The sequence below is a fragment of the Aulonocara sp. 'chitande type north' Nkhata Bay genome, linkage group LG3 (genome assembly GCF_057382095.1).
Source record: "Aulonocara sp. 'chitande type north' Nkhata Bay isolate Kocher_YH1m ecotype deep benthic linkage group LG3, A_spYH_male_GT1.1, whole genome shotgun sequence".
Classification (NCBI taxonomy): domain Eukaryota; kingdom Metazoa; phylum Chordata; class Actinopteri; order Cichliformes; family Cichlidae; genus Aulonocara; species Aulonocara sp. 'chitande type north' Nkhata Bay.
In genome coordinates, this window is record NC_141346.1 from 18510177 (window position 1) to 18536538 (window position 26362).

The following is a 26362-nucleotide window of genomic DNA, read 5'->3' on the forward strand; positions in this document are numbered from 1 at the left end:
GACAGGCAGAGGATCTAAAGATCGAAGTTCAAAATAATTTAAAATCAGGACACAGACCCTGGTGCGAGTAATCCTCGCTGGCTTTTAAAATGACCGCAGCAGTTATAAGCAGCGATCCTGCTGAACCCTTATCAGTCAGGATTAAATGAGCTGCAGGACCTCTGAGTTAGACTGACTCAGTGTGAGCTTGGTGATCCTAACATACTGGACGCTGAGTGTAAATCTGCTATACTTCAGGTGATGCTGTTTGTTTGTGTAGCAGTACTCTGATCATAACGCTCTCACATGCTTATCATTTGCTGCTCGTTGCTCTTCTACAGTGACAGCTGCACATTACAGCTCCGAGACTTAAAACTGCATGCACTGTTTGTTAGTTTATTGCTCCACCAAGTGAATACACGTAGAGCCCTGCACACAGTGTAACTTCAGTACTTCCTTTTTTCTCAACTGTGGGCAGGCTGCGCGTACAAATGCTAAAAGAAACAGCGAAGCTCAACTGACTTGAAACCAAAGCTGGTCACTGACGCCCTCTGCTGCTGCTGATCGGCTCTTAAAGCCAGGGGTGCAGTTTTTACCCAACGGATAAAATGCTGACTTACACTACACGATAAAACTATGAGATACCAGCATGAGATGGTCACATGAATATAAGGAAAGGTCGCTATTATATCTGAAACTGTGTTCCCAGAGTCAAGAAGTTCACTTTACGCGCACAAGCTGACTGTAATTCAGCTTCATTACCGCGAGAAGAAGCAGCTGAGCTGATACAGCACATCTCCCACAAACACGGTTCACAGTTTAAAGTGGAGAGAAACATCACGCAGTTCACAGCAGCCACATGAAAAGCGCAACACGTTAACCCTCCCTCACAAAATGAAGCCGCTGCTTCTTCAAATCGACGTCCGCCCACTACCAGAGGGAGCACGGAATAGAGCCCACAGCTTCACCAAGGTCATCCACAGACACGTGTAGAGCATGTGTGATGGTAAAGGATGAAGGCTGTTATAAGAAGTTGGAGCAGATACAAATGCCAGGAAGTCAACGTGGGATTTTCGGGGATTTGGTGTTGGTGCCATTGCGCTGAATAAAGAAATAAAAACTCACCTGTTCATTGTTTTTGGGCTTCAGGTGTAAGTTCTCCGCTCCGTTCTCACACCACTGTCGAGTTTATCTCCCGCTGTCCCGAGGTGGAGCTGAACTTTCCCCTTGTCGACCGGCTCGCCTTGGAGCCAGATCACACCAGCGCCAGCATGCCACACCATCTTCAGGTCAGGCGCCTCCGCAACCAGATAAGAAACTCCGAAGAAGGAAAACAACAAAAGAACAAATCCGTTCAGTTTAAAAAACAAAAAACAGAAGCTGTGATCCAAGACTAGAACGTCCACATTCCTCTGAGAGACCGTTTTCACCAGGTTGCAGAGGAGTACCAACCTGCTCAGACCGGTAGCAGCAGCCTACAGCGGAAGATCCGCTGTAGCCCCTCCTCCAGCATCGACGACGATGGCACTTATAGATACACGTTATCTAGCCTCTGTCTCATGTATGAAATATTTTGACTTGTATTTTTATTTTTAAAGCCTACAGTGGCTGTTTTACTGCTGTATGTGTATGTTTTCATGACACCCAGCATACGACCCACGCTAAAGTTAGACAGTTTGAACAATGAGAATCTGTCGTTTACAGGATGCGGGGATTTTCCTTTTTTTTTTAAAAACATCAGCACTTTTGCTTCACGCGTGACTCCGCTTACTATCATGAACTGAGTGAAGGAGCACGTAGCAGCGATGCATTTATACAGTTTATATTTTGCATATTACTGACAGACGGAGGAAGAAAGTAGTTCCTACCAATCGTTTAGACACTTTCCACTGTGTCCCGTAAATCATAAACTAACACTTTACCCCAACGTTACTAAAACATCGATATTTTAATATGAGAATCAGACCTAGAACATAAATATCTCTTAGAATCGATATTTCAGTATTGATCCACACAACAGCTGCGCAACACCCTTTAACAGCACCAAGGCTGTAGCTGAGAGGATAGAACAGAAAATTTTCAATTTTATTTATACAGCGCCAATTCACAACAGACACATCAAGGCACTTCATATTGTAAGGTAGACCATACAAAAACCCCAAAATCCTATAACCCCCTATGGGCAAGCACTGTGGCAACAGTGGGAAGGAAAAACTTCCTTTTAACATGAAGAAACCCCTGGCAGATTCAGTGTTATGAAGGAAGGAAGGCTCAGAGTTTAAGTAGTCATCATCATGGGCTCATCCGATTAGAATGTGAATAAGCAGTCATCACTCATAGGCTTCTCCTTTTATTCTCAAAATCAATAAGGAAAGACACATGAATTGCCAACGCTGAAAGAAAACAGATTTAAGTTACTCATTACCTTAAACAACGCATGAAATCAAAAACCCAAACAGAACCTCACCTCCACTGCCGCCCAGTGTGGGAGTGAAGAAAGAGTGAGCCAAAAGTGAATGCAGTCCTTATAAAACACGTGACAGGTGAGTTGTTACGGATTCAAATATTGGGGATGGAGACAAGAGGAAAAACCACAATAACAACACTGGTCCGGCCGGGTTGAGTCAAACGATGATTTTAATGATCACATGGACACTGTACGCAGACAGCATCAGATCTCAAAATGGTGGAGCATTGATCAAACTCTTATAGCCTCTGGTGCCTCCACCTTATCATAAAAGCCTAAACATTCACATGCTTTCTCTCACACAGCGCCTAAGCTACGACCTTGGCTCCCCGTTTATCTGCTCCTGCTGAGATGGGGCAGAAAACTGCAGTATGTTCTGTTCTCTTCTAATCAGACAAATAAGGCGATGACTTTCTGCAAACAGTATTTCTTATAGCTCAGCAGTATAATGCATCATAAAACAATATCATTCATTCACAATAAATCAGCAGTCTAACGTAATGCAAAGCAGTTTAACAAATGCAATAGTTATCAGCTTCTTCTAATTCAGGAGAATAATGCAAACTAGAACTACATAATAATTCACAATCTTTAATTAGGGGTCTAACATGGCAATTAAGGACAAGCACCACACCCAATCAAAGGTGAGAACTAAACAAGGTGCATCTGGTGAAGTGAGTGGGTGTGCTAGGATGTGCTAAAAGGTGGGTCTTTACAACAACCAGGATCGGGAATAGGGCTCAGGACAGGATAAAAGACACGCTGTAAAGGTCTTTTATCTTTCAGAAGACAAAGGAAATTTGGGAAGGTTTAAACATATAAATTACATAACATAATAAGATATCATAGATGGATGGATGTTTATATCAGGGTTTACAAATGAGAATTCTGGGCTTTCTTCCAGAACCACATTTGAGGTTAGACACTAATGCGGATGAGAAAGCTGGGAGGTGGTGAACCCCTGTTGCAGGGTTGAGGGGACAGTGCTAATATAAATTCCTTAGGAAATAATAAAGTATTCTGACTCTGATACCCACAGCACCTCTGTTAGTATCCTTGCTTGCTAACTTGACATTTACATTTTTAAAGTGCTTACACTTTCCATCATGTTGGCATTTTGATTTCTTTTTTTTCTGTAGATATTTACAGCTACAGTAGCAATAACAACAAGAAGTCCGCATAAAAGAACTAATATAACAGGAAAAGATGTATCCTTGTCTCCTCCATCCTTGTGTCCTCTTTCTTTGGAGTCTTCTTCTGTGAAACATGCAGAGCAAAAAAAGTGTCAAGACTCAGCTACCAGGCAGGCTAAAAATAGTTCTTGTTTTACACTTTCAAATATCTGTAACAGAGGTGATGTCAAAGCTGCTGGCAGCGAGCTGGATGTCAGAAGAGTAAGTAATGAATGTGTCTGCAGCCGTTTGGTTAATAACTGCAGGGTAGCATCGCTGTGCTCATGTTTCATACAACAAGCAGAAAAAGACCATCAGCACCTTTAGACAGAGAGTGTGTCACTTTTGTTTTCTTTTTCAAACTGTCGGATGTCTATCAAGTGCAGAACCTTTCAAAATAAATGCATAAACCAAGCAGAAATATTCAATTAAATTCAGATTTAAATTACAACCGTCAAGGTGCTTTACATTGTAAGGTGAACAAGTGTGGTATAAGAATCCACCCACCACAACAGGAAGCTTCTTATTGGATGAAACTATTTCCACATCACATACAAGCAGAAGGAAAATGAGCCCACTGTTGGAGCCTGCTGTGAGGATTTCATGAGGCACTGCTTTTACCATACACAGAGGACCACTCTGAGCATGGAACAGCAACCCTTATAAACAGCTGTGCTGTTAAAGCAGTCAGCTCAACCTACGAACTCACCTGTGTCTGTGACTGTGGGGTTGATGGAGTGCTTGAACTCGCTGACGACTCTCTTGCCACTGCTTGTCCTGCTGGTTGTAATCTCACACTTGTATATATCCGTATCGCTGATGCTGACTCAACAGTTTCAGAACACTCTGCTGTGCAAGTCTGCAGTTTGTGTTGTAATACAAACCTCATTTTGTTTCTGTTTTATCAACACAAAGACCTCTGAAGGGTTCAGGAGAGATGGGATCCCTGTAAAATTTGAAGAAAACATGATCAGCTCTGACTTCCTGTACAAGTAAAGATGTGCTGATCTGTAAGTTTCAGCAAAGGCTTTTTGTTGTTGACACAAAGAGTTGATGAGCTGCAGCCGTGTCTTCGGATCCAGACAGTGAGCTGCCAGCTGCTTTTATTTAAGAAGCAAAGGACATAACATGAATAACAAGAGCTGCAAATTTCCCACTTCCACTCTGCTTTAAAATAGCAGCTACTGTTATAAAACAAATGTTTAGGGATATTTTTAAAAAGTGGGGATTGCAAAGAGCTCTTAGTGCGTAGCTGGGTTATGCAGCATGGGTGTGAGGAGGAAGTGTTATAGGTGGTGGAAATGATCACAATTGAGCAGGAAAAGTCACCATAACCAGATGTTATCACTCTAAAACGATTAGTTTTTACCTTTACAAATTTCTAAAGTGGTCCTGTAAATCTGTGTTCTCATCCAGACTGAGATTTGATCTGTTTTGGAGACAACAAAGCAAAACTAAGCTGTCCACAGGATGGACTTTAGGAACTGACATTTAGGAACACTTCAGTCACTGTTAAAGGAAATATTTCAAATACTTTCTGTTAGCAGCATCACCCATGAAAATTCATTTCTATTGAAAATGAACAGAACAGATTCTTAGACTGCAGAACTAAGATAAAGATCGAGGGGAAGGAAGTCCACAAATGCAGAGAAAATCACTCATGTGGAAACCACCAAACACACCTCCTCCCTGTTCAAATCTAGATGTGCCTTCATGCACTCATTTTCATTCTATGATGAAATCGGATGTGTCTCAACACACTCAAAAAACATTTCAGTTTAATTCAGTTTTTTCTGTAGAATTTATACATCGCCAAACAGTTGCTTCAAGTCACTTTTAAACACATTTGAGATGAATGAACAGTTCAATTCAATTTTATTTATACAACGGCAAATCACAACAACAGCCACCTCGAGGTGCTTTATATTGTAAGTTAGACACTACAATAATACATACAGAGGAAAATTCCTTAGGCGTTAATAAAGTATTGTGACTCTGATATCCACAGCAAGGCTGTTAGTATCATCGCTTGCTAACATGACATTGCTGTAAGTTGTAACTGTGATTACAGGATCAGAGAAGAGAAATGCTACACAAAGTAATAATTACACAGTTTAATTAACATCAACAACGACACTGAAGTAAAGCGAATTACAGTAATCCAGTTGAGATAAGATAAACGCATGGATTGCTCATTTGAGGTTTTAAAGGATAAAAATGACGTCACGTTGGATAGGAGCCTTAATTTTAAAAAGGACCACTGAACAACTGAAATTATTAGTTTTTCTCAAAACAGATCTGACACATTTCATGCCAGCTGTTCACTTTCCATCATGTTGGTATGATTTGGGTTTTTGATGATTGATTTTTTTTTCCTGTAGATATTTACAGCTACAGTAACAATAACCATAACACCAAGGAGTCCGCACGTCACAATGAACATAATAACAAAAAAAGATATATCCTTGTCTACTCCATCCTTGTGTCCTCTTTCTTTGGATTGTCCTTCTGTGAAACCTGCAGAGAAAAATCAAAACAAAGGTTTGAGGACTCTGGTACCAGGCAGACTAAAAATAGCTCTTGTTTTACATTTTGAAATATCTGTAACATTCGGTAGAGGTGATGTCAAAGCTGCTGGCAGTGAGCTGGAAGCCAGAAAAGTAAGTAGTGAATGTGTCTGCAGCCGTTTGGTTAATAACTGTAGGGTAGCATCTCTGTGCTCATGTTTCATACCATGTTTCTAACACAAATGGAAAAATACCATTCAGCAGCTTTAGATTGACTTTTTCAAACTGCTGCATCACATACAAGCAGAAGGAAAATGAGCCCACTGTTGGAGCCTGCTGTAAGGATTTCATGAGGCACTGCTTTTACCATACACAGACGACCACTCTGAGCATGGAAAAAGCCAACATCATACCTCTGAGGTGTGAAGAATGCCCTTATAAACGGCTGTGCAGTAAGCTCAACCTCTACAAACTCACCTGTGTCTGTGACTGTGAGGTTGATGGAGTGCTTGAACTCTTTGACGACTCTCTCGCCATTTCTGATGCTGCTGGTTGTAATCTCACACTCATATGTTCCTGTATCGCTGACCCTGACGTTCCTCAAAATCACAGAAACGTCTCCATCCTTCATGGATGAGTCTCTCAGCTGCACTCGGCCTTTAAAGGACTCGTGCTGGTAGTTCTCGTACGAGCGCTGGTCTTGGAAGAAGAACACATAACCCTGTGAGATGAGCTCCGGCCTGCTCCACTCCAGCAGGGTGACGTGTGCATCTCTGGGACCCCAACACTGAAGAGTGGCATCTTGTCCAGGCCCCACTCGGAGCTCTGTGTCCAGAAAAAAGAAAGAGGAGAAAAACCCCCAAAACATTAACAGTGTGTTATATTGCACATCATGGACATGCATTATGCAGAAGAACACGTTGGACTCCATTTCTACCACTTATACTTCAGCAGACAGTCACAACCTGAGACCTCTGACAGCAGCACTATGGATCACAGCAAGTACTGAACTGTTCTTGAGTTGTAGCAGGTAGAAGGTCAAAGTTTACAGTGTCACAATAATGGCTCTCATCTTGTGAGGTCACCATGGTAACCTGGTATGAAGCAGCAAAAACAATACTTGAATAAATATTTAAGTGACAGTTGCAATCCAACTTCAAAAACAAAACTTGGGAGCTTCCAAATGTGGTTAAAGTGCCTAAAGTAATAAAACTATTAATTATTAACAAATAGTATACATGTTTCATTAATGTGTCTATTGCTTTAATGTTACAGCGGGAGAGGACTGTACTGACTCACATACTGCTTGGCAGCTTGATCTATAACAGTAAAGAGTCATATTTAATCATTTTTGTTTTAAATTTGCAAAATATTAAGTCAAACAAGCTTTAAAATAAATTGTGTTAAGAAAAGTACAATATTTGCATTCAAGCTTTCTAGATTTAATATGTATTCATGATTTCACACTCTTTAATCAGTACATTTTAAAATCATCCTCACCCTCTGAACAACCTCTGAATCATGACTTTGACTTTATACTGCCTGCTGTATCCTACAACACATTTTGCTGAGATGACGTCACCAGATGCAGTGAAGAACATTTTCGGTTGAAAAAAGAAAGGTTTTGCTGTGACATGTGAGAGCAGCAGCTGCTACACAGACAGCGGGGTCTCCTCTTCTATGTAACCGCAGCATTATATACAGGAGAGGAACAGAAACTAAAGTGTCATCTCAATATCAGTACAAACATTGGTATCAACATTGTCGATATTTGGATTTGTACACCTTTCATGCCACTGTTGTGAGATTTCCACTAACCTGTATTGATGTCCTCTTCATTGCAAATTGTGTCTGTCTGAAATGTGCTTTATAAGCTAATCATTTCTGTTTGTGGTGATGACGCCCAGTACAGTCAAACCGTGAAGTAAAAGTAACATTTTATTCCATCTTTGGCATCAGATCAATTACTCATACCAGCTCCTAACATTTTTATCGATGCAACTGTGCAGTGCATGCACACACTGCAACATAACAACATCATGTATGCACTGCACAGTATTATTAATCATGCATTGTTTACTACCATCAAGCAGTGCCCACTTTCTTTAGCAAAGGTTGAGTCATTTCCTCCACTGCTAGTTCGTCCTGTCTCTAAACGCATGAACTCACCTTTCAATCCAGAAGCCAGTAAGACGTGAAGGGAGAAGAAGACCACAACTGACGACATTTTTGCAGACATTAAACGAGAAGAGGCGCGCACTGTTAGATGGAAGTTGTTTTGTTTTGAAAGGGAAGTACTTTTGGTTTCATTTTTGACATGTCGCTTATGTAAGCTTGTACAGCTTAATCACATTCTCTTAGTTCCTGGATCAAACTCCTGTTTATCACCACAGTCACGCTTTATATAACTAATTTTTGAAATGATGCTTTCTTATTGCTAGCCTAGAATACATTAAGGTCAGCTGATTGCATGCAGGTCCCTGAACAAAGAGTGTAACTTCGGGACTTCCTGTTTTTTTGTTTACTGCCTGTGAGCAGTGTTTGGCGCCATCACTCTAAAGGAAAAAACACATAAAGAAAGTACTACAAACTCTCATAACAAACTACTTTAAATAACCTCAAATACAAGTTTTAAAAAAAGAACAGAAAAGTCGTGATCTTTGGAGATCTTTGGAGATCTTTGGAGCAAGCTCCCTTCCCTCACAGAGGGAAACAAAACAACTGCATTAGGGCCAAGCAAGGCCCCAATGCAGTAAAGCTACTTTTGTTGTGATTTGGTGCTATATAAATAAAATTGAATAAAATTGAATTGAATTCTGTTCAGGACGCCTCAACAGCCAGATTTTTTTTTAAAAATCCATCCAGAAAAAATAAAAGTGTGTTTTTTTTTATCCCTCTCCTACAAGAAACAACACTGTAGCGTTGTTATTATTATATTATTATTATTATTATTATTATTATTTTCGTTCTTATTTTAATTAGAAAGAGCTGTGCTGATTTTTAATGCAAATAAATTCCTCAAAGAATACAAGACAGATATAAACACCCCCCCCCCCCCCCCCCCCCAAAAAAAACCCCCCCAACAACTAAAAACTGGCTTTTATTCTTTCAGTTTCAGTTTGTTGCTTTAATAAACCTTATGATTCACGTCTCAGGTTAAAACTGAAAGGTCAAAGGACTTTTTTCCATTAGAATTGAATGGGAATTGCTGATTTGCTGTCGGTGCCGTTGCGCCAAGTAAAGGAATAAAAGAACCAAATAGAAACTCACCCATTCACTGTTTTTGGGCTCCAGGTTGCTCTCATGTGTCTCAGACAAGTGTCTGGTTTCTCTCGCTCCCCCGGGATGTGGCTGAATGTTTTCCCTGTCAAGCTGCTCGCTGCCTCTGATCGCAGAGGAGTTTTGTCCATTCATTCTGCTCGGGACGCCTCGACAGCCAGATTGAAAACTCCATCCACAAAAAAATAAAGGTGTAAATCCATCTTAAGTGGCAACAAACACAAACTTTGATCCATGACCGAAACATGACTATTTTTTTAGAGAAGTGCGTCTGTAAGTACCACGTCTGTAAAAGCGCTTCAGTGACTCTTTTGCTACAGAGCTCCCCTACTGGCTGTGACGATGAAGACATCCAAGCTTCGTTCAGACTACAAACGACAGGAAGTCGCATTTATTGTGACAACAACAAAATATTTGATTAACCTTCCAGGACCTGGCGTCCTTATATGTGGGCATCACATTTTGGGTTATTTAGACCAAAACACTCAATTTTGCTCTACAACTGCCTCATATCCACTTACAAGGACATTATGTTGCTATTGTTCTATCGCAATTTTAAACGAATATCCTCACATGTGGCTCTCATTTCTCTTAGAAACGAAAGATCAGGTAAAAAAAAAAAATCTAGTAATTCTTTGTTTTTACATTCATCGAGCCCCAATGTGCCCAAATATCAAAGATAAATTAAAATGCATGCTGTGGAAGAGTTCGGGTCTTAGGAAGTTAAAAACAACAAACACTGAAAATAAGGATGTTTTTTTAGAAAGAAATAAAATTCCAGCTCTCACAGCTGTGTAGCCTACATGTGGTGTTTTTACTGCAAAGAAACACGTGTTTCTGTGTGGATCTCTTTCCGCTTTGCTTAACTTTGAAAAATATTTTTTAGACAAGCAGGTGACACAATTGTGCCGTGGAGCCGTATTAAAAAAAAGATTATTATTATCAATCTTATTTTAACTAGAGAGAGCCTTCATGTCATGATGTTTAATGCAAATACAACCCTCAAAGAATGCAGGATAGATGTAAATGCAATAAATAAATAAACTAAACTAAATAAAACTGTCACTTTCAGTTCGTTACTGTAATAAACCTCATGATTTACATCTTATCTTAAAACTAAAAGGTCAAAGGACTTTTTTTCCCCTAGAAGTGCTGCAGAGAAACCACAGACCCCCCAAACTTTACTACCGAGAGGAAGGAGGAGGGTTCAAGGGCTGCAGTGGAACAAAACGATCTCAGATCTGTGTGACACGATGGGACGAACACCTCTGTTGTGGCTGCTCTGTAAGTACCGCATGCTCTTTTTTGAAACCTTAGTATGTGATGTGTATATTTAAGATATTTTGGCTCCAGTGGGTTGAAGCCACAGGTATTTGCTTTTACTTAAGACTTCAAACCTGTGTTAATAACAAAAGGGAAAAGGGTGTAACAGTAAATCTAGTTACACAGTATAAAAGGAAGTACAGGTGGATGCTTCAGGTGCTTTAATCCAGCTGGGTTTTTTGTGTTTCAGGTGAAATTTTAAGAGCTTCACGCTTTCACGTCACTAAATTAGTTAAAAACTCAGATTTAGTGGTCGATGGTGCAGATAAACTACAGCGGTGTTAAACTGCATCCTCACCTCCCCCTACAGAGCACATCCTGTTTATCGGTCTGACATTCAGCTTGAGGTCACTGCCCCACAGGTCGAGTGGATATTTAGTATTTAAACCAAAAACACATGAAAATCTATTCACTCTTTATCTCTTGGGTTTCCTTTCAGTCCTGATGTCGCTGCTCAGCTGGGCAACAAACCACGGTGAGGGAACTTTTTTTTATGACAAATAAAAGACAATAAAACACCAACTCCCAAAAAGTACCAAAAAGTAGCACAACAATGGAGACAGATCAGGTTCAATGTGTGTCTCTGAGAAATGAAACAGGCCGAAAAAGCTGTGATGATGCTTTAAAAATGTCCTCCTTTATTAATGTTTTTTTTAATATATATATATATATATATATATATATATATATATATATATATATATATATATATATATATATATATATATATACAGCATATATAAATAAATATAAAAACTATCTCTATATTCTATTTTCTAATTCTAATTTCTACTATGCAAATTTCTGTCGGTGTTCTGCCACTGGAAACTGAATTTCCCAGAGGAATCTACCTGAGGGATTAATAAAGTTTTATCGATCTAGCAAAAGAGTTCCAGACTTTATATTAAGAGTTTTCTGAGTTTCACCAAACTTTATAACTTTTCAGTAAAAAAGAGGGAAGAGGTGAAGGGGTTAGTTAAGTGTTCTCTGTAGACTAGTCCCTAAATAGTAGTTAATGATTTTAAAATGAGCAGAAAGGAACAGATTCTTAAACATAAAGTGATTTAAATGTTTAAATCCTAATAAAAACCTACTTAAAAATAAGAGGACTAAAGGGTGGATGATATAAAACGCAACCATCAATGTTAGCTTTTTAATGAGGCTTTCTTGGTCCTGTGACACACGACGAGCACACGGCTACCAGCAGCTCAATTTCTCGAAGGAAGGAATGAAAATAAATAATGTAAAAAGTAAATGAATCTGTTAAGTTTTTACCTGCAGACAGATTGCAAATCTCTGTTTAACTTGGAGAGAAAATGTTGTTCGTTTCCTGATATCCTGTCTTTAATGGTTAATATTCATAATAGATACCACGAGGTCAGTGTATGCACAAGTAATCCCTGTGAGATTAAAGCTCAGAATGCAGACTGACATGTTTAGACTTTTGTATCTGTATGATATCATAGAACGACATCTCTAAAAAGTTATTTCATGATACCTGGGCAGGATTTTAGGAGATTATCTTTTGCATGAGCTAAACTCCTGGATCATTTTCTGCCCTCATCTGAAACACACCAACAAAGATTCTGCTGGTTTCTTTGTGAAAAAGCTTTTCCTCACGTTTTGCTTTATTTTAATCATCTCTCCTCACAGCTCGTCTGACTGTGAGTACCAGCAGCTCTCAGTTCTTTAAAGGAGACTTTGTGTCTCTGAGCTGTGAGGAGGACGACAGCTCTGCTGGATGGACTCTGAGGAGAAACACAAGCAAGGGAAACAGGACTCAGTGTGGAGATGAGTTTGGAAGATTAGACGGTATTTTATGCATCATCAACCACATTGTCCTACTGGACAGTGGGGTTTACTGGTGTGAGTCCAGAGAGGGTCCCATCAGTAACATGGTTAACCTGACAGTCACTGGTAAGCTGAGTGTGTGGAGTTAGTGTTGATGAAGCTGTGTGTAAATGGATGAAATGCTGTAGTTTGTCTCTGTGTTGAGGTGGATCAGTGATCCTGCAGAGTCCTGTCCTCCCTGTGATGGAGGGAGATGACGTCACTCTGCTCTGTAAAACAAAGACCACTCCCTCCAACCTCCCAGCTGCTTTCTATAAAGATGGCTCCCTCATCAGGAAGCAGCCTACAGGTCACATGACCATCCAGCATGTTTCCAGGTCTGATGAAGGCCTCTACAAGTGTGACATCAGCGCTCATGGAGAGTCTCCATCCAGCTGGATCACTGTCACAGGTGAAGCTTCAGTTTCTTTTACAGACTCTATACCCAAAGTGAGTCAAACTGACCACATCGATTTGTATTTCTTAGTAGATGCAGGTTCTCCCACCTCTCCTCCTCCATCAGCCTCCGCTTCCTCCTTCTACTCCTCGTTTTCCTCTCCTCCTCTCTCTGTGATGGTGTCTGTTCCCTCCATAACTGGGTTGCTCCTGCTGGTCATACTGCTTCTAGTGCTGAGACGATGCATCCAGGGAAAAGCTGGAGGTGAGACACATTCTGCGCTTTATGATGACACATCAAACCACTGTTTTTTTTAAACAAATCACCTAAAAAAAATCAATAAATTATAATCTCCATTTTTGTGTTTCTGGCACTTTGAGCCTCACTTCTACAGCCCACATCTCCAACAGTCAGAGCTCACACTAACATCATCTAAGTGGAAACAGCAAACACAATCGCTTTCTTTAAAAGCTGCAACATGCTGCACGTGTTATTTCCACACATCTGTCTCTGTGAGGACCAGTTTGAGCCACAGACCATTTACATTATTAACTGAGGCTTGAATAAGGCTTATTATGACTAAGCTACACGCACTTCTTGTGCATCGATTTCTACAATAGAATTTTATGATTAATGTCATGAACATTTGCACACTGTACACAGTTTGGTTATTTTTTCTTGTGTGTGTGAAATTAGATATTGTATGTGAGACTTGTTGTAAAAGAAAATAAAACAATTTAGATTTTTTTTATATTTCATCTTCACCCAACTTTATTCTGACTGCAGTCTTCTCTTCATTTTTCATTTTAAACACATTCGCCTTCTTATAAATATTAATCGTGATTAATTAAATTGTGCATCAGTTTCTACAATAGCATTTTATGATTAATGTCATATTTGAATATATACATTTGTACACTGTACACAGTTTGGTTAGTTTTTCCAGTGTGTGTGAAGTGAGAAGTTGTGGTCAAAGAAAGCTGATGCGAGCGGTTCAGTCCAGTTTCCTGTTTTTTGAAAGAAAAGACAGAAACACTTTTAAAAAAAAATTAACTTTATTCTGACCGCAGTCTTTTCTTCACTTTGCATTTTAAACATATTTTGCCTTCTTTCAAATATTAATCTTGCTGAATCAGCAGCATTTACAGCTCTGCTATTAATGGAAAATCTTTGCATTTGATTTTGCAGAGAGAGCAACAGCTGCCACCTCTTCATCAGTGGGAAGAACATCTGCAGATGAACGAAATGGGTCAAAGATGATGAGAGGTAAAGGACAGCATTAATCCTCTCGTGTTTCGACATGAGGCTCTGTGAGATGCATGGCTGGTTTTTCATCAGGTCAGGTTGATCAGTTTGTAAATTGCTCGCACATAAGGGACAAAGACTTCACTCCATCATTAAAAATCTCCTGTATTAAAGATGTTGAACCAGAGCCAGAAAGAGTGAGGTCTTGTGCTTCTCACATTAAAGCAGGCTTATTATTCTTATTTCTAGCTCCATGTTTTCATTTTTGGATTACACTAGTGTAGTTTGGAATATTTACAGGTTATAATGATCTTTGGTGCAGCACTTCTGTAACTACTGCCACATGCTAGTCAGGTCAGGTTAAATTTGGAAAAAAAAAAGACTTTCACACTTTTGCAAAGTGTTTACTTTACATGATGCATTGTGTAAGACTTACATCATTGTGCCAAGTGAGCGGCTCTGTGGTCATTAGGTTTCCTGTTTTGAGAGCTAAACCGAGCAGAGGTGTTAAGGTTGCTGCATGTTAAAGACAGGCTGTGCTGTGGCCTCACATTTGCCGCTGTTGTTCCTGGAATGTCAAACTTTTTCTCACCATAAAACACAGGTTCTGGGTCAGTCACCTGACTTTGTCATGTTTTGCAGAGAGCGATCCAGCGGCAGTTTACTCTTCAGTGCACAGGACACCTGAGATCAGCTACGCACAGATCCCCATCAAGACGAACTGCAGACAGAGAGGTACAGCTGTGAAATTCTCTGAGTGGTCAGTAAGACTGGAACAGCTCTTTAGTCAATGCCTCTTATTTAATTTTTTATTTTATTGCAAATCAGAGATGCTCCAGCTGAAGGTTGATGATGACGTGCGATGGAAACAGGGGCGACATATAATTCAGCAAAGCATCAGTTCTGTCATTCAAAAACAAAAGATCTGACTACTACTAAGACATATTTATATATTTCAATATTAATTATTAGAATTCTGAGATTCATTTATCTATATTTGTGTAAAACAGTTTTGTGGATATCCTCTTTGTAATAAACAGAGGTGGTGTGTGTTTTTTTTGTCATGTTTATCTAAACTTTCGGTAATCTGTGTGTTTGTGTTCAGATCTTCCACCAGAGCCAGCGGTCATCTACTCCTCACTGAAGCAGACCCGCACACCTTCACCACAGCTTAACCAGTCTAACCAGTGACGTCCAGCTGGCTGCCAAACACATCCCTGCACTCCTCTCTATATTATATATTATTTATTTAATCATATTCTGTGTGTGTTTACAGTTGTACAGCTGCACTGGACCAGTTTGAATGTAGAGGTCAGGATGAAATGGAAAGTTTAATTTTCACTTTAATAAAACATCTTACAAAGCAGTTTCCTGGTCATTGAAAACACCTGTGCAACATCAGCCAATCACAGATTCAAAAAGGGAAATTGTTTCTTCACATGAATCCAGAGTCAACAGACTCTGGAAACAGCTGCAGCACATCAGCAGGCATCATTTCATTTTATTCTTCAAAGAGAAGAAACTCGCCTAGAATCATTTTAAGGAGTGGCATCATCCTCAGAAGTCTCTTGAAGTCTCGCTTAAAGGACACTTTACTTTTTGTTTTGTGTGTCTCAAATAAACTGAGAGCAGTTCAGCTCTGTGGAGATGCTGTGCTAGAGGGTGAACGTGGGAATGTCATCAAGATGTAAACGGTTGTCTTTGAAACTGGCTTCACAGGTTGTTGTGAAAGTGATGCACTGTGTAAACGTTTTGAGTGAGTGAGCAGCTCTTTGGTCATTTACTTTCTTATTTTGAAAACTAAACTCAGTCAGCAGAGGTGTCAAAGTCGCTTTTCAAATCCACATTTTCCATCACGTGACTTTGTCTCATTTTGCAGGGAGCGATCCAGCTGCAGTTTATTCTTCAGGGCACAGAACAAGTGAGGTCAGTTATGGATGAACTGTAGATGCACAAATGAAAAAGGCTCCGATCTCAGCCTGCAGCAGCAGAAACAATGAAAAGACATGAAAACAGGAGACAGTTACAGCACATTAGTCAGTGAGGTCATAAGGAGGTGACTTCTATGTTTTGTTTAGTTTCTTTTTTACATTATCATACATAAATGTTTTAGGCCATAAAGCACATTTTAATATTAGACTAAGAAAACCAGATTGAATGCAGACGATTTCATTTATTAAGGATTGAAAGCTGTCCAACCCTACAGGCCCCTGTGTGAGACTGACTGCAACCTGGTGTTAAATTGTGAATTAACTGTGATTAACCACATTTTATTTTGGAAAGCTGAGTTTAATTTCACTACATCCACACTCAGGCCAGACTACTGCCAGACCCGCTGGATCAGGAAATCATTTAAATAAAACTCGTCTGACAAAGTAAAGCAGGCTGCAGACATGATGATGATCTAATGAAATAGCCGAGAAACCAAATCACTGACAACTATCAGTCTGGAAAGTGTTAGAAAGGCATCTCTAAGGTTTTGGGACCAATATGAGAGCAGACGTCCACAAATGGAGGAAGCCTGTGGAAACAGGAGTGACACATCAACGGCTCATTCAGCAGGTCACAAAAGAACCCAGAACAACATTTAAAGAATTGCTGCAAAGCCGCTCAGAGCTCAGGATCAAGTGGAAACATCCTTTAATAAAACATCTTAAATGCAGTTCCTCAGTCATTGAACGCACCCATTCAGCTTTTATTTAGTTGTGTTCTCGCCTTGAGCAGAATCGAAAGACTTCCACCTGCATGTCTGAGCCTGCAGAGCTCAGGCCTTGTTTTTCATTCTTTAAAAACACAGAACCGTTTAAAGGCGTGGCAGTGCATTTGAATAATCCAGCTGCTTCTCCACACCTCTTTCATACACTGAAGGTAACAGCACATCTGTGAATCACACAGTGCAGAGAAGCCAAACTGCAATGACTCAATCATTTACCTTAAAACTTTTAAAGGTATTTTAATGTATTTGATGTGGATCACACAGCTTTCTCTTAGTGATGAGCAGTGACTAAAAGCAGCCACCAGGTGGCGGTCCTGGCCCTGCAATTACAGTCAGCTGACACGAGCACAATAACTTCTTTTATTTGTTTATTGCCAGAGTTAAATCATTAACCCTCAGGAGAAGAAAACATATTTGGGGGATTCCAGCTGTTCTTCTTCTTGCATATTCAAACTGTGGAGCTGAATTCATCGTTTCCAGATGTTGGAAAAGCCAACGCCACAACAACTTTGTTCCACAACACAGCGTTTCCAGGCCACACCTGCAGAGTAATCTGATTACCCATTATTCCTACTAACAGCAGAAGGAAGAACGAAAGCTCTTCCAGCACAGACTTCCTGCTGTGTTATTGTGCAGCCGTTTGCATTCCTGTGGCTGTTTCAGACACACAGCGATCCTGCCCTCCCCCAGCACTGCCCACAGCAGAAAACATTCATTCTCTGACCAGTTTTAGTTATTTCACGTTGTACCGACGCCTTTTATCATCATGAAACAAACTCCGTCCAAACCAAACCAGCTGATTGAAGTGTTTTATTAACATCAGAACATAATGCTGTACACGTAGGGGTTAAATCTGTGGCTATTGCCAAGAAACAAAAGTGAAAGATCAACATGAACATGAAACAGTTACAGAAAATGTTCACATTACAAGAGAACTCTTATTAAAAGTCAGTGTTACACATGTCATTAGTATTAAAAGGGAGATGTGTGCATATGTACATATATCTGAGTTATATATATATATGTATATATAAGATCTCTGGCTTAGACCTAAACACAAGACACGCTAAACCACAAATCCCCATGTTCACGTGCCGCAGTCATGGTTATTGACATGTGATCAAATTCCCACAAACACCAGTCTCCACAGTTTAAAGAGAAAGGTTTCATTCTCAATCAACACAAAAATAAAACTTGCTCTGTCATTGTTAAATTGATTAGTGGTCAGTTTCACAGGAATAAAGTGCTTAATGCTACATATTTGTGGACAGTCTCATGACCTGCATCTGCTTTTTTAGTTTCTCACAGCAGAGAAATATTCATGGTCCCCTTTTCTGGGAAGTGGAATCACACTGTTATATACACGTAGCCAGGATTCTCAGTGTTTCACATTCAGGTTTTCAAATCATCTCTTCTGATCCCCTTTTCTTTTTCGGGGCTTCGTTGCAAGTCGGTGAGGATGGCCGTTTTCTTTTACACACCAACAAACCAACAACAGCAACAGCAACAAGAACAAGGACACAAACCACTCCGGCTCCAACTGCGACTGCGACACTCTGTCCACCTTCGTGATTCGCATTGCTCTGAATTGCTTTTTCGAGGCGTCCGACGGGCTCGCTGACTTCATCCCTGTGTTCTGCAGATCACAAAGATCAGACATTACACGCTGCACTCAGACCAAGTTTCTATTCCAGGAAGCCTGTTCAACAGACTCTGAGACTTAAAAAAAATCTGAGTATATCTGAGATCAGCAACTCTGTGTCCTGCTCAAACAGCTCAGAGTTCGTTCACCCAGAGTTAAATGCATCCGCGAGTAGAGAAAGAAAGTGAAATTAGTGGGGCTCAGAATTAGTTTTTTTTTTTTTTATACTTTCGATGGCCGTGATTTACCCAAATTACATTTTCATTATATGCATCCTGATTTTACAGTTGATTTTTTTTACCTGAAACTGAAGCTGAAAACCTGGTGAAACTGATGGGACACAGTTTACTGACGCGCCCGTCATACTAACGTTTCCAATTTAACCATTTCTAACCAGCCTTCACTGATAGTCGATGGCTCTCCTGCAGCTACAGCAGGGATGTTCTACTGAGTCACATTTTACTTTTGAGAGTCATTAAAATATGGAAAACAGATCATGTCAGGACGAAATAAGACACTATGAATGGATCCAAAGCAGATCCAGAAGGGATGAGCTGTGAAACGACCAGAAGACACTCAGGCCTTTGGTCAGATCTGGTCTCTGTCCATGATCATGATCTGCTTTGCATCCTGCAGTGTAAGCGGACTCCAACATGGAGCTGATACTGATTCACACAAGATCCTGTGATACGTTAGATGGATCTGGGTCACTGACACCGAGTGTGAACTTCAGACTCTGTTCCTTTAAAAATGCTCTTTGAATAATGTCTCAATCGAAAATGCGAACAAAACTCAACATGAAAAGTAATCAGATTACTGTAAGACTGACTACAGCCGGTTCACGTAGTCTACAAGATCCAAGTGTGACAGACATGTTTCCATGAGTGTGGCTGAACACGACACATGAGCCTGTCATGTATCTGAAGCTCATCCTTCCCTGCAGAGAAACTGGCCGACAGCTGCAGATTTTATTTTGAGCTGATAATAATTCTGCGAATGACTGAAAAAACACTCATTTGCACGAAAACTATTTTAAAAAGCACAAAAAATAGAAAAGTGATGTCCAAGTGGGACAAAGTAGGTTTCACTGCACAAACAAACTGCTCTGAACTTTGATAAGAACAAATAAGGGGAAATAAAACTAGTCAGCTGGTGAACCACGAGGGGAAGCGAGAGGGACACTCAGACTTTGTTGAAGAAATCCCGCCAGGATTTTAAGCTCAGTCTGTTACCGTGGTAACTGAATCAGAGTTGAAGCTGGCTCTCTTCCAGGAGCAGAAAACCTGAGTTTCCTTCATCTCAGGGTTTATAAACTCACATGCTTCCTGGAATCAAACCCTGCAGCTTTCTAACAAGTCTCATCAAAAACAAACTCAACCTCACCTGCTTCTGTGACACTGAGGGATCTTTCCTCACTTAAGACTCTCTCGCCGCTTGCTGCGTTGCTCATTATAATTCTGCACTTGTATCTTCCAGCATCGCTGACGGTGACGTTCTTCAGGACGATGGAAACGTCTCCGTCCTTCATGAAGGCCTCTCGCAGCGTGACTCGACCCCTAAAAGACGAATGCTGGTACTTCTCGTATGAGCGTTCGTTGCGGTAGAAGAAGACGTAATCGTCCACACTCAGGTCAGGTTTGCTCCACTCCAGCACGGTGACGACTGCATCTCTGGGAGCCCGACACTGAAGAGTGACATCCTCTCCAATCGTCGCTGCGTACTGGTCTAAAATCAGAGAACAACATTCAGATATAATTCAACTAACCCTTAATAGATTGTTTCTTTCTTTATAAGAACTCTACATGGGGTGATTTCTTCATTTTGAATAAATTGGGGTCTCTGTACTGGAGCCTTTAGAAGCATTTTTAATGCAATTATGAGACTAATAATTTGTTTACTGTGCGCGTAAATGTGCTCACAGACTGTCCAAGATGTCTGTGCTTCAGTGTTGGTGAGTGAAGTTGGAGTGTTTCCCAAGTCAGTTATTTAATTCAGCATTTAGAAGCTATCAGTGCAACACACCCGCACACACACATGCAGATAACACCAACTGAAAAAGGGAGGACTGTACTCTCTTATTCAAATATTTGCCTCAGGGGGAAAAAAGAAAGAATTTATCTGCTGTACAGTTTCTTTTCTAACACTGACTGAATATGCAGAGTCCAAAACCAATCTGTGACGTCAAGTGTTCAGTCCATCTTTTAAATACAGTCTATGATGAAACCTGAGCCCACCTGGGTCAGGAACATTTACAGTTATCAGAAGCATCATGTAGCCTGGCTGTAGTGGAGACTAAGCTGTGAGGTTTTTTTTAACCAAATTCTCTCTTTAGGAAAATTCTTGTTGTGTCATGTCAGGGATAGAAACCCAACACATGTGACAGGTCTGATGATGCGGTCAGTCAGTCATGACTGGACTGATCTTCCAGGCGCTCCTTTCATGGGTCGCCACAGCAGATCACCTGCCTCCCTCTCACCTCATCCCAAGATCTTCCTCCGTCACACTAACCCCCTGCATGTCCTCCTTCACTACATCCATTAACCTCCTCTGAGGTCCAAACTGTCTTAGACTCACTTCTCCAACTTTGTCTCCTAACCTGCTGGATATGAGCGGTCCCTCAGATGCACTTGTTTCTAATCCTGCACATTCTGGTCACTTCCGTCTGGATCACAAAAATGACATTTCCATGCTGGATTGATCGATAACGTGGGCTGCTCTGCTATCAGGCCCAGAGACAGTGCTGTGATTTCTCCCAGGGTCTCAATTCCAAACACTAACAACACAGCTGGACCGCAGCCAGCTATATGCACTTTTAATTACCAGCCTATCTTTTGGCAGGTTTGGCAGCTGATCAGCAGAAATTAGACAGTAGTTTCTGCAGGAACATCTGGATCTCCTCACACAAACACTGACATCAGTGGTCTCAGTTTGGACCCACCAATTCTGTGGCGCTGCTGAATCCCAGACATTGTAATTAGTGTGGAACATATTTCACATTTTCAGCACACACACAGGTTTACGGTAAACTCTGCTCTACACACCTGTCATAGCACAAACATTTTCGGTTGCATTTTTACATGAATGCCGAGCTCAGTTTGAAAAACAAAAACTCAAGAACAAAATACACTGCATAAAATAAGACTGTAAAAAATTCTCAAACACAGGCGACTGAAGATTATAATTATCTTTTTATTACATGCAATGGTCAGGTTTATCTATAAAACACATGCACAGACAGCAGCTTGACCAAAGGTCTATTTAGCACAGTGAGAACGAAACTACAAAACAGCAAGAGCTGATTAAAGCTTAATGTGGGGTTTGTTTGACTTTCCAAAGGTTCTCAATGACACAAGTCCAAAGGTGATTTGTGTGCCCACTGGACTTCCGACAAAAATGCGTTAACATCCTGTAGGCACTTCTAACTTATTAATACTGCCAGCTCACAGAAAACTGAGTGTGATAACAGCATAGGTTGCACCACAGCCTGGGATTTTGCAAATTCAAACACATATTAGGGCAGGAGGAAAAAAGAAAGAAAGAAAGAAAGAAAGAAAGAAAGAAAGAAAGAAAGAAAGAAAGGCTTAAAAATATCCTGCAGCGCAGTGCCTGCAGTTACCAGGCAGATAATGCCACTGAAGCCTTTGTACGGAATAATACTAACCAGCAGGATCACGGAAACCAACTCCCATTTCTTCCATATGCTGTTTGTAACGCACACAAACACACAACGACAGACGCACAAAACTCACCTTCAGAAGCAAAAGCGCGATGGAAGAGCAGCAAATGTGCAAAAAACCACAGAAAACCCATGTCTGCCGTTAAATCCATGACAGCTTTATGCACGGCAACAAGTTGTTTACCAGAGCAGAGGAAGGACGAACAGGGCGGAGTTGAAAGACTTGAAAGTTTTCGAAAAACGCCTGCCCAAACCTGTTGCGTCATCACAACAAGCGACTGCGCCATCTACTGATCATCTACTTATTTTCTGACATTTTACAGTTTTTGTTTTTTTTTTTTTTTGGGGGGGGGGGGGGGGGCGGTGTAAAGAAAGAAATTCCAAGTATGTGAGAGGAATATGAATGTGGAAGAAGAATGCGGCGAACAGTATTTCATAAACTGCTGACTTGTTACATTTTATGTGAATTTTAACTGAAGATGTGTTAAAAAAAAAACCGAAAACCCTGTAAGTCAGTTCCCGCTTTAAAAAAAATAAATAAACAATATTTCACTTCCTGTAATGACAGAAATCCCCCAGAAAATAAATCATAGTCACAGCTTTCACGTAGGCCTACATCCAGTTTTATTATTATTATTATTATTAGGTGAGATATTAATGCAGCTCCAGTTAGATTTCCTAACGATACAGTTAAATGAACAGAAGGCACAGGAATGATATATAAAGACTGTCGTTTCTGTAACTGGTGTCCTGTGCATTTTCGTGGCTAAGTGGATTTGGTACAACAGTTCTTTTTAAAAGTGGGATGTTTAACGCTTTATTTTTTTAATGTATGGCGCCCTCTGCTGGAATAATACTTTCTGTGCAGTCGGATCACAGCGTGTCTGCAGGACTGAGGCTGTAATTATCAGGGAGGAAAAAGAAACATTAATTGTTTTAAGATGTAAGACAAGAAAGGAGAGGAAGATGAGGGTTATCTTGGCAGGTAAGTACTACAGAACTACAAATATAAAGAGTACCTGTAAGGTTCTAATTCATGTTGGATTTTCACTGAATCTGTGTTGGTGAGATCATTGTGACACGTCTCTTTATGCAGGTGCAGCTTCGATAAACAATGTGGGACAGCTGCACAGCTACACCGCATCCTCTGGTGTTCACGGTCAGGGGAGATCAGAGGTCACAGTTTAGTTTAAATAAACTGAGTGAACCTGCAGTTACCCATGCTACACTGGCCGGAAAACAGCTGTGATGGCTCATCTAACATCTGGTTTGTTTGTTTGCTCTTGGAAAGGTTGCTTTCATAAATCCATCGTTTATCCAGGTAAAAGTGTCACTGACATAATACAAAAAGTGTTTTTCAAGAGAGATCTGATCACGAGGGCTGAGGAAATTATGACAAATATTTTCGATAAAGTTATTTTAAGTAACTAAAAAAGGAAAAGAGGACTGGTTGGATTATAATGCACAGTAACGCAGTAACCAAGATACGTGCAAAATTGGCCATTTCTTTATTTTATATACTAAACCTCGTAAACCTTGTTTTACATAGAAGGATTTTTTAAACCAATATAAGCAAATACATTACACATTACATTACACAGTAATGGCAGCCTCGAGCAGCCAGGATATTAGTTTACAGAGGCTGTTAAAATTATATGTCTAACGTTAAAATGTTGGTGACACAATAATTTCATCCTAATGGTACTGACATATTCATAGGGTTCATTTTTGAGTCAAAATATCATGAGGTAGTCACGATTTTGCAAATATTCCACCTTGGAGTGCAGTTTGCACAAATTGTTTTAAAAATGCACTCACAAACATTACTGATGAGTCAAGATCTGCACAAAGTGACAGAAACACTGAAGCAGCTCCACATTTTATTCTTATTGTCATGTTTGTCCTATTTGTCAGGTGACAGAAGAACCAACACAAAGCTCAGAGAGTAATGGTGACACAAGATCACAGCCGAAACTGGATGATGACTTGTTTTAAGCTTAAATTTCAAAACTAACATTTTAACTACTGATTTTATCTATTGTTCTGATTTTATATACTGTTTTGTTTGTTAATTAGTTAGTTTCTTTGTTTGCTTGTTTTAATCAATTTTAAATCATGCTTTTTATTTGTTTTTGTTTCTAATGTCTCTGTAAAGCACTTTGAATCACCTTGTTGTTGAATTGTGCTATACAAATAAACTTGCCTTGCCTTGTTGGTTCATGACTGTATTTGATATGGCTGAAGTAAACTAAATTCTAAAATACTTGTTTTAATATTAATTTAACATTATATAATCACATTTAAAACTATGAATTGTTATTTTAAATGGTTTAAAAGCATGTAGAATAGCATATGTAGGCAAGTATATTTCTCTGTTTGTTATCAAACGCACAAAGGAGAAAAAAAGAAACGGGGCAGGGTTCGGTGGTTAAATCATCCGTCCTCACCAATGCCAAAACCAAATCTACGCCCTTGGCTTATGGCACCAGTACCGAAGACGATTGGGGACAATAAAAAGAAGCAAATCAAAAAACAACAACAAAAAAAAAAACAAAACAAAAGACGGGGGCGTCTGTTTCTTTTAAAGAATTCTGGCATTAACCTTTAATTCTGGGGAAACAAAAAGAATGACCCCTCCCCTCCAATCCACTTCCGTACACCAGCCGGTCTATCTAATGAATGAATGCGTTTGTTTGTTTGTTTTATTTCCAGGAACCCCCGAAATGCTTTGAAAGAAGCGGTTTTGACAGAAATATTAGAAACTTCTGACTTTCTATATTTGCTGCCAAATACGTCGGAAATGTCGATACTGCCTCTGCAGGAATGACGTGTATATAAGCATGTCACACATGCCATTACCCCCCCCTCTTCTTTTTTTAATTACTCACCACTTCATTGTCGCATACGAACCAACAGTTGTGAAATTCCACTTTTTACGGGTTTTTAGGGGCATTATCGGGGCTCCCTTGTTACCCTCGGCGTACCTGGAATTTATTCCGATCCTTCAAGCGAGATATCCGGGTATTTCGGCCCATGTCTGTCGGTGCTGTCTGAACAGATAATCCAGAAACTCCGTGCTCAGTAAATCCAAACGGCGATCCAAAATTCCTTTGATTACATCCATCTCCCGTGGGGAACAACTGATACATCCAAAAACGGGTACACCCAGCCGTGGAAAACTCCAGCTCAGAACACTGGCACTGTCGCGGCCCCTCCTCTTCCTCCTCCTCTTCACCTCCTTCTATGGGCATTAACGGTGATTGGCAAACCACAGTGGTCTCTCTGAGACGGAGATGCAACATGAGGACAAGTGGAGAGCAACGTTGATCCTTTTCTTCCTTTTTTTCTCAGCAGCTGGCATCTAACTTTTTCACGCACCGCCGCCTACTTGTGTTAGTAAAAGGCTCTAATTTGAAAATTAACTGCAAAGGATGAGAGGAAGCCGTCCCACTAACCATCTGACCACAGATACATACAGTTTATAGTTCACCTCCTTCTCCCCTCAGCTGCTGCTGCTAAAATCCAGTAAATTCAGCTGTTGCACACACTTGTTTCTCTGTGTTAATTTAAAACTTCACCACACACAGTTTCCCCTCTTTGCATCCCTCACACCTCCTCTGATGTGCTCTCCAGCTCATAGCCACATTTAACCCTTTCTGCCCCGCTGCACTCCCTCCCTTCTCATGTTAAACGCCCCTCCGCTTTGCCCCAGTTCTTTTTTTTTTTTGTCTTCATATGAGCCACCGGTTCAAAACCCGCCCTGCTTTATACTTTCGACTCTAATGTTGCATTCACGTCACTTCAGGTGAATTTCATATTTTTTTGTCATTTCTCTGACACTTGAAAGCATCTTGTGTGATTTAAAAACGTTTTTTTACTATTTACTTGATATCTGCTATTCATCCCATGCAATATGTGCAGTAAAGCAGTTCTCATCCCAACCTGGTTAATGATAACATTCCCTCATTTTATAAACATGCATGCAGGCTTTACTATGTAGATCCCTGAGTAGCGCAGATCTGTTTTCTAGCCTCTACTCTGCAGGGTTTGTGTGGTGTTAATCCCACTCAGTGTCTCTCTGTGATCTACCGAGGCCTTGTGTTCGTACCAAAGCTATAAAACTAAGAAC

The 26362-nt window shown here is 40.3% G+C and overlaps 3 protein-coding genes across 6 annotated transcripts; 1 reads left to right on the plus strand and 2 right to left on the minus strand.

Moving 5' to 3' along the window:
• Positions 1-5417: 5417 nt before the first annotated feature.
• LOC147334330 (uncharacterized) lies at positions 5418-9607 on the minus strand. 2 transcript variants are annotated; one of them, XM_086286730.1, is made up of 3 exons: positions 9396-9607; positions 6603-6950; positions 5418-6135 (listed from the first exon to the last, which is right to left on the minus strand). In XM_086286730.1, exons 1-3 carry the CDS (start codon positions 9397-9399, stop codon positions 5927-5929), a joined length of 561 nt encoding a protein of 186 aa, XP_086142856.1. In that variant the 5' UTR covers positions 9400-9607; the 3' UTR covers positions 5418-5926. The 2 variants fall into 2 exon arrangements, with proteins under 2 accessions (XP_086142856.1, XP_086142855.1); XM_086286729.1 differs by lacking the exon at positions 9396-9607 and adding an exon at positions 8295-8665.
• A 1001-nt stretch (positions 9608-10608) lies between these two features.
• On the plus strand, positions 10609-15522 carry LOC147334331 (sialoadhesin-like). Of its 3 annotated transcripts, none has more exons than XM_086286597.1 (8): positions 10609-10688; positions 11167-11202; positions 12381-12644; positions 12724-12969; positions 13045-13218; positions 14143-14220; positions 14842-14934; positions 15305-15522. In XM_086286597.1, exons 1-8 carry the CDS (start codon positions 10658-10660, stop codon positions 15388-15390), a joined length of 1008 nt encoding a protein of 335 aa, XP_086142723.1. In that variant the 5' UTR covers positions 10609-10657; the 3' UTR covers positions 15391-15522. The 3 variants fall into 3 exon arrangements, with proteins under 3 accessions (XP_086142723.1, XP_086142724.1, XP_086142725.1); XM_086286598.1 differs by having other exon boundaries at positions 13048-13218; XM_086286599.1 differs by lacking the exon at positions 11167-11202 and having other exon boundaries at positions 10654-10688.
• A 2188-nt stretch (positions 15523-17710) lies between these two features.
• Positions 17711-22466, minus strand: LOC147334332 (uncharacterized). Its single transcript, XM_086271652.1, has 3 exons — positions 22307-22466; positions 19941-20282; positions 17711-18551 (listed from the first exon to the last, which is right to left on the minus strand). Exons 1-3 carry the CDS (start codon positions 22383-22385, stop codon positions 18316-18318), a joined length of 657 nt encoding a protein of 218 aa, XP_086127778.1. The 5' UTR covers positions 22386-22466; the 3' UTR covers positions 17711-18315.
• Between the last annotated feature and the right edge of the window lie 3896 nt (positions 22467-26362).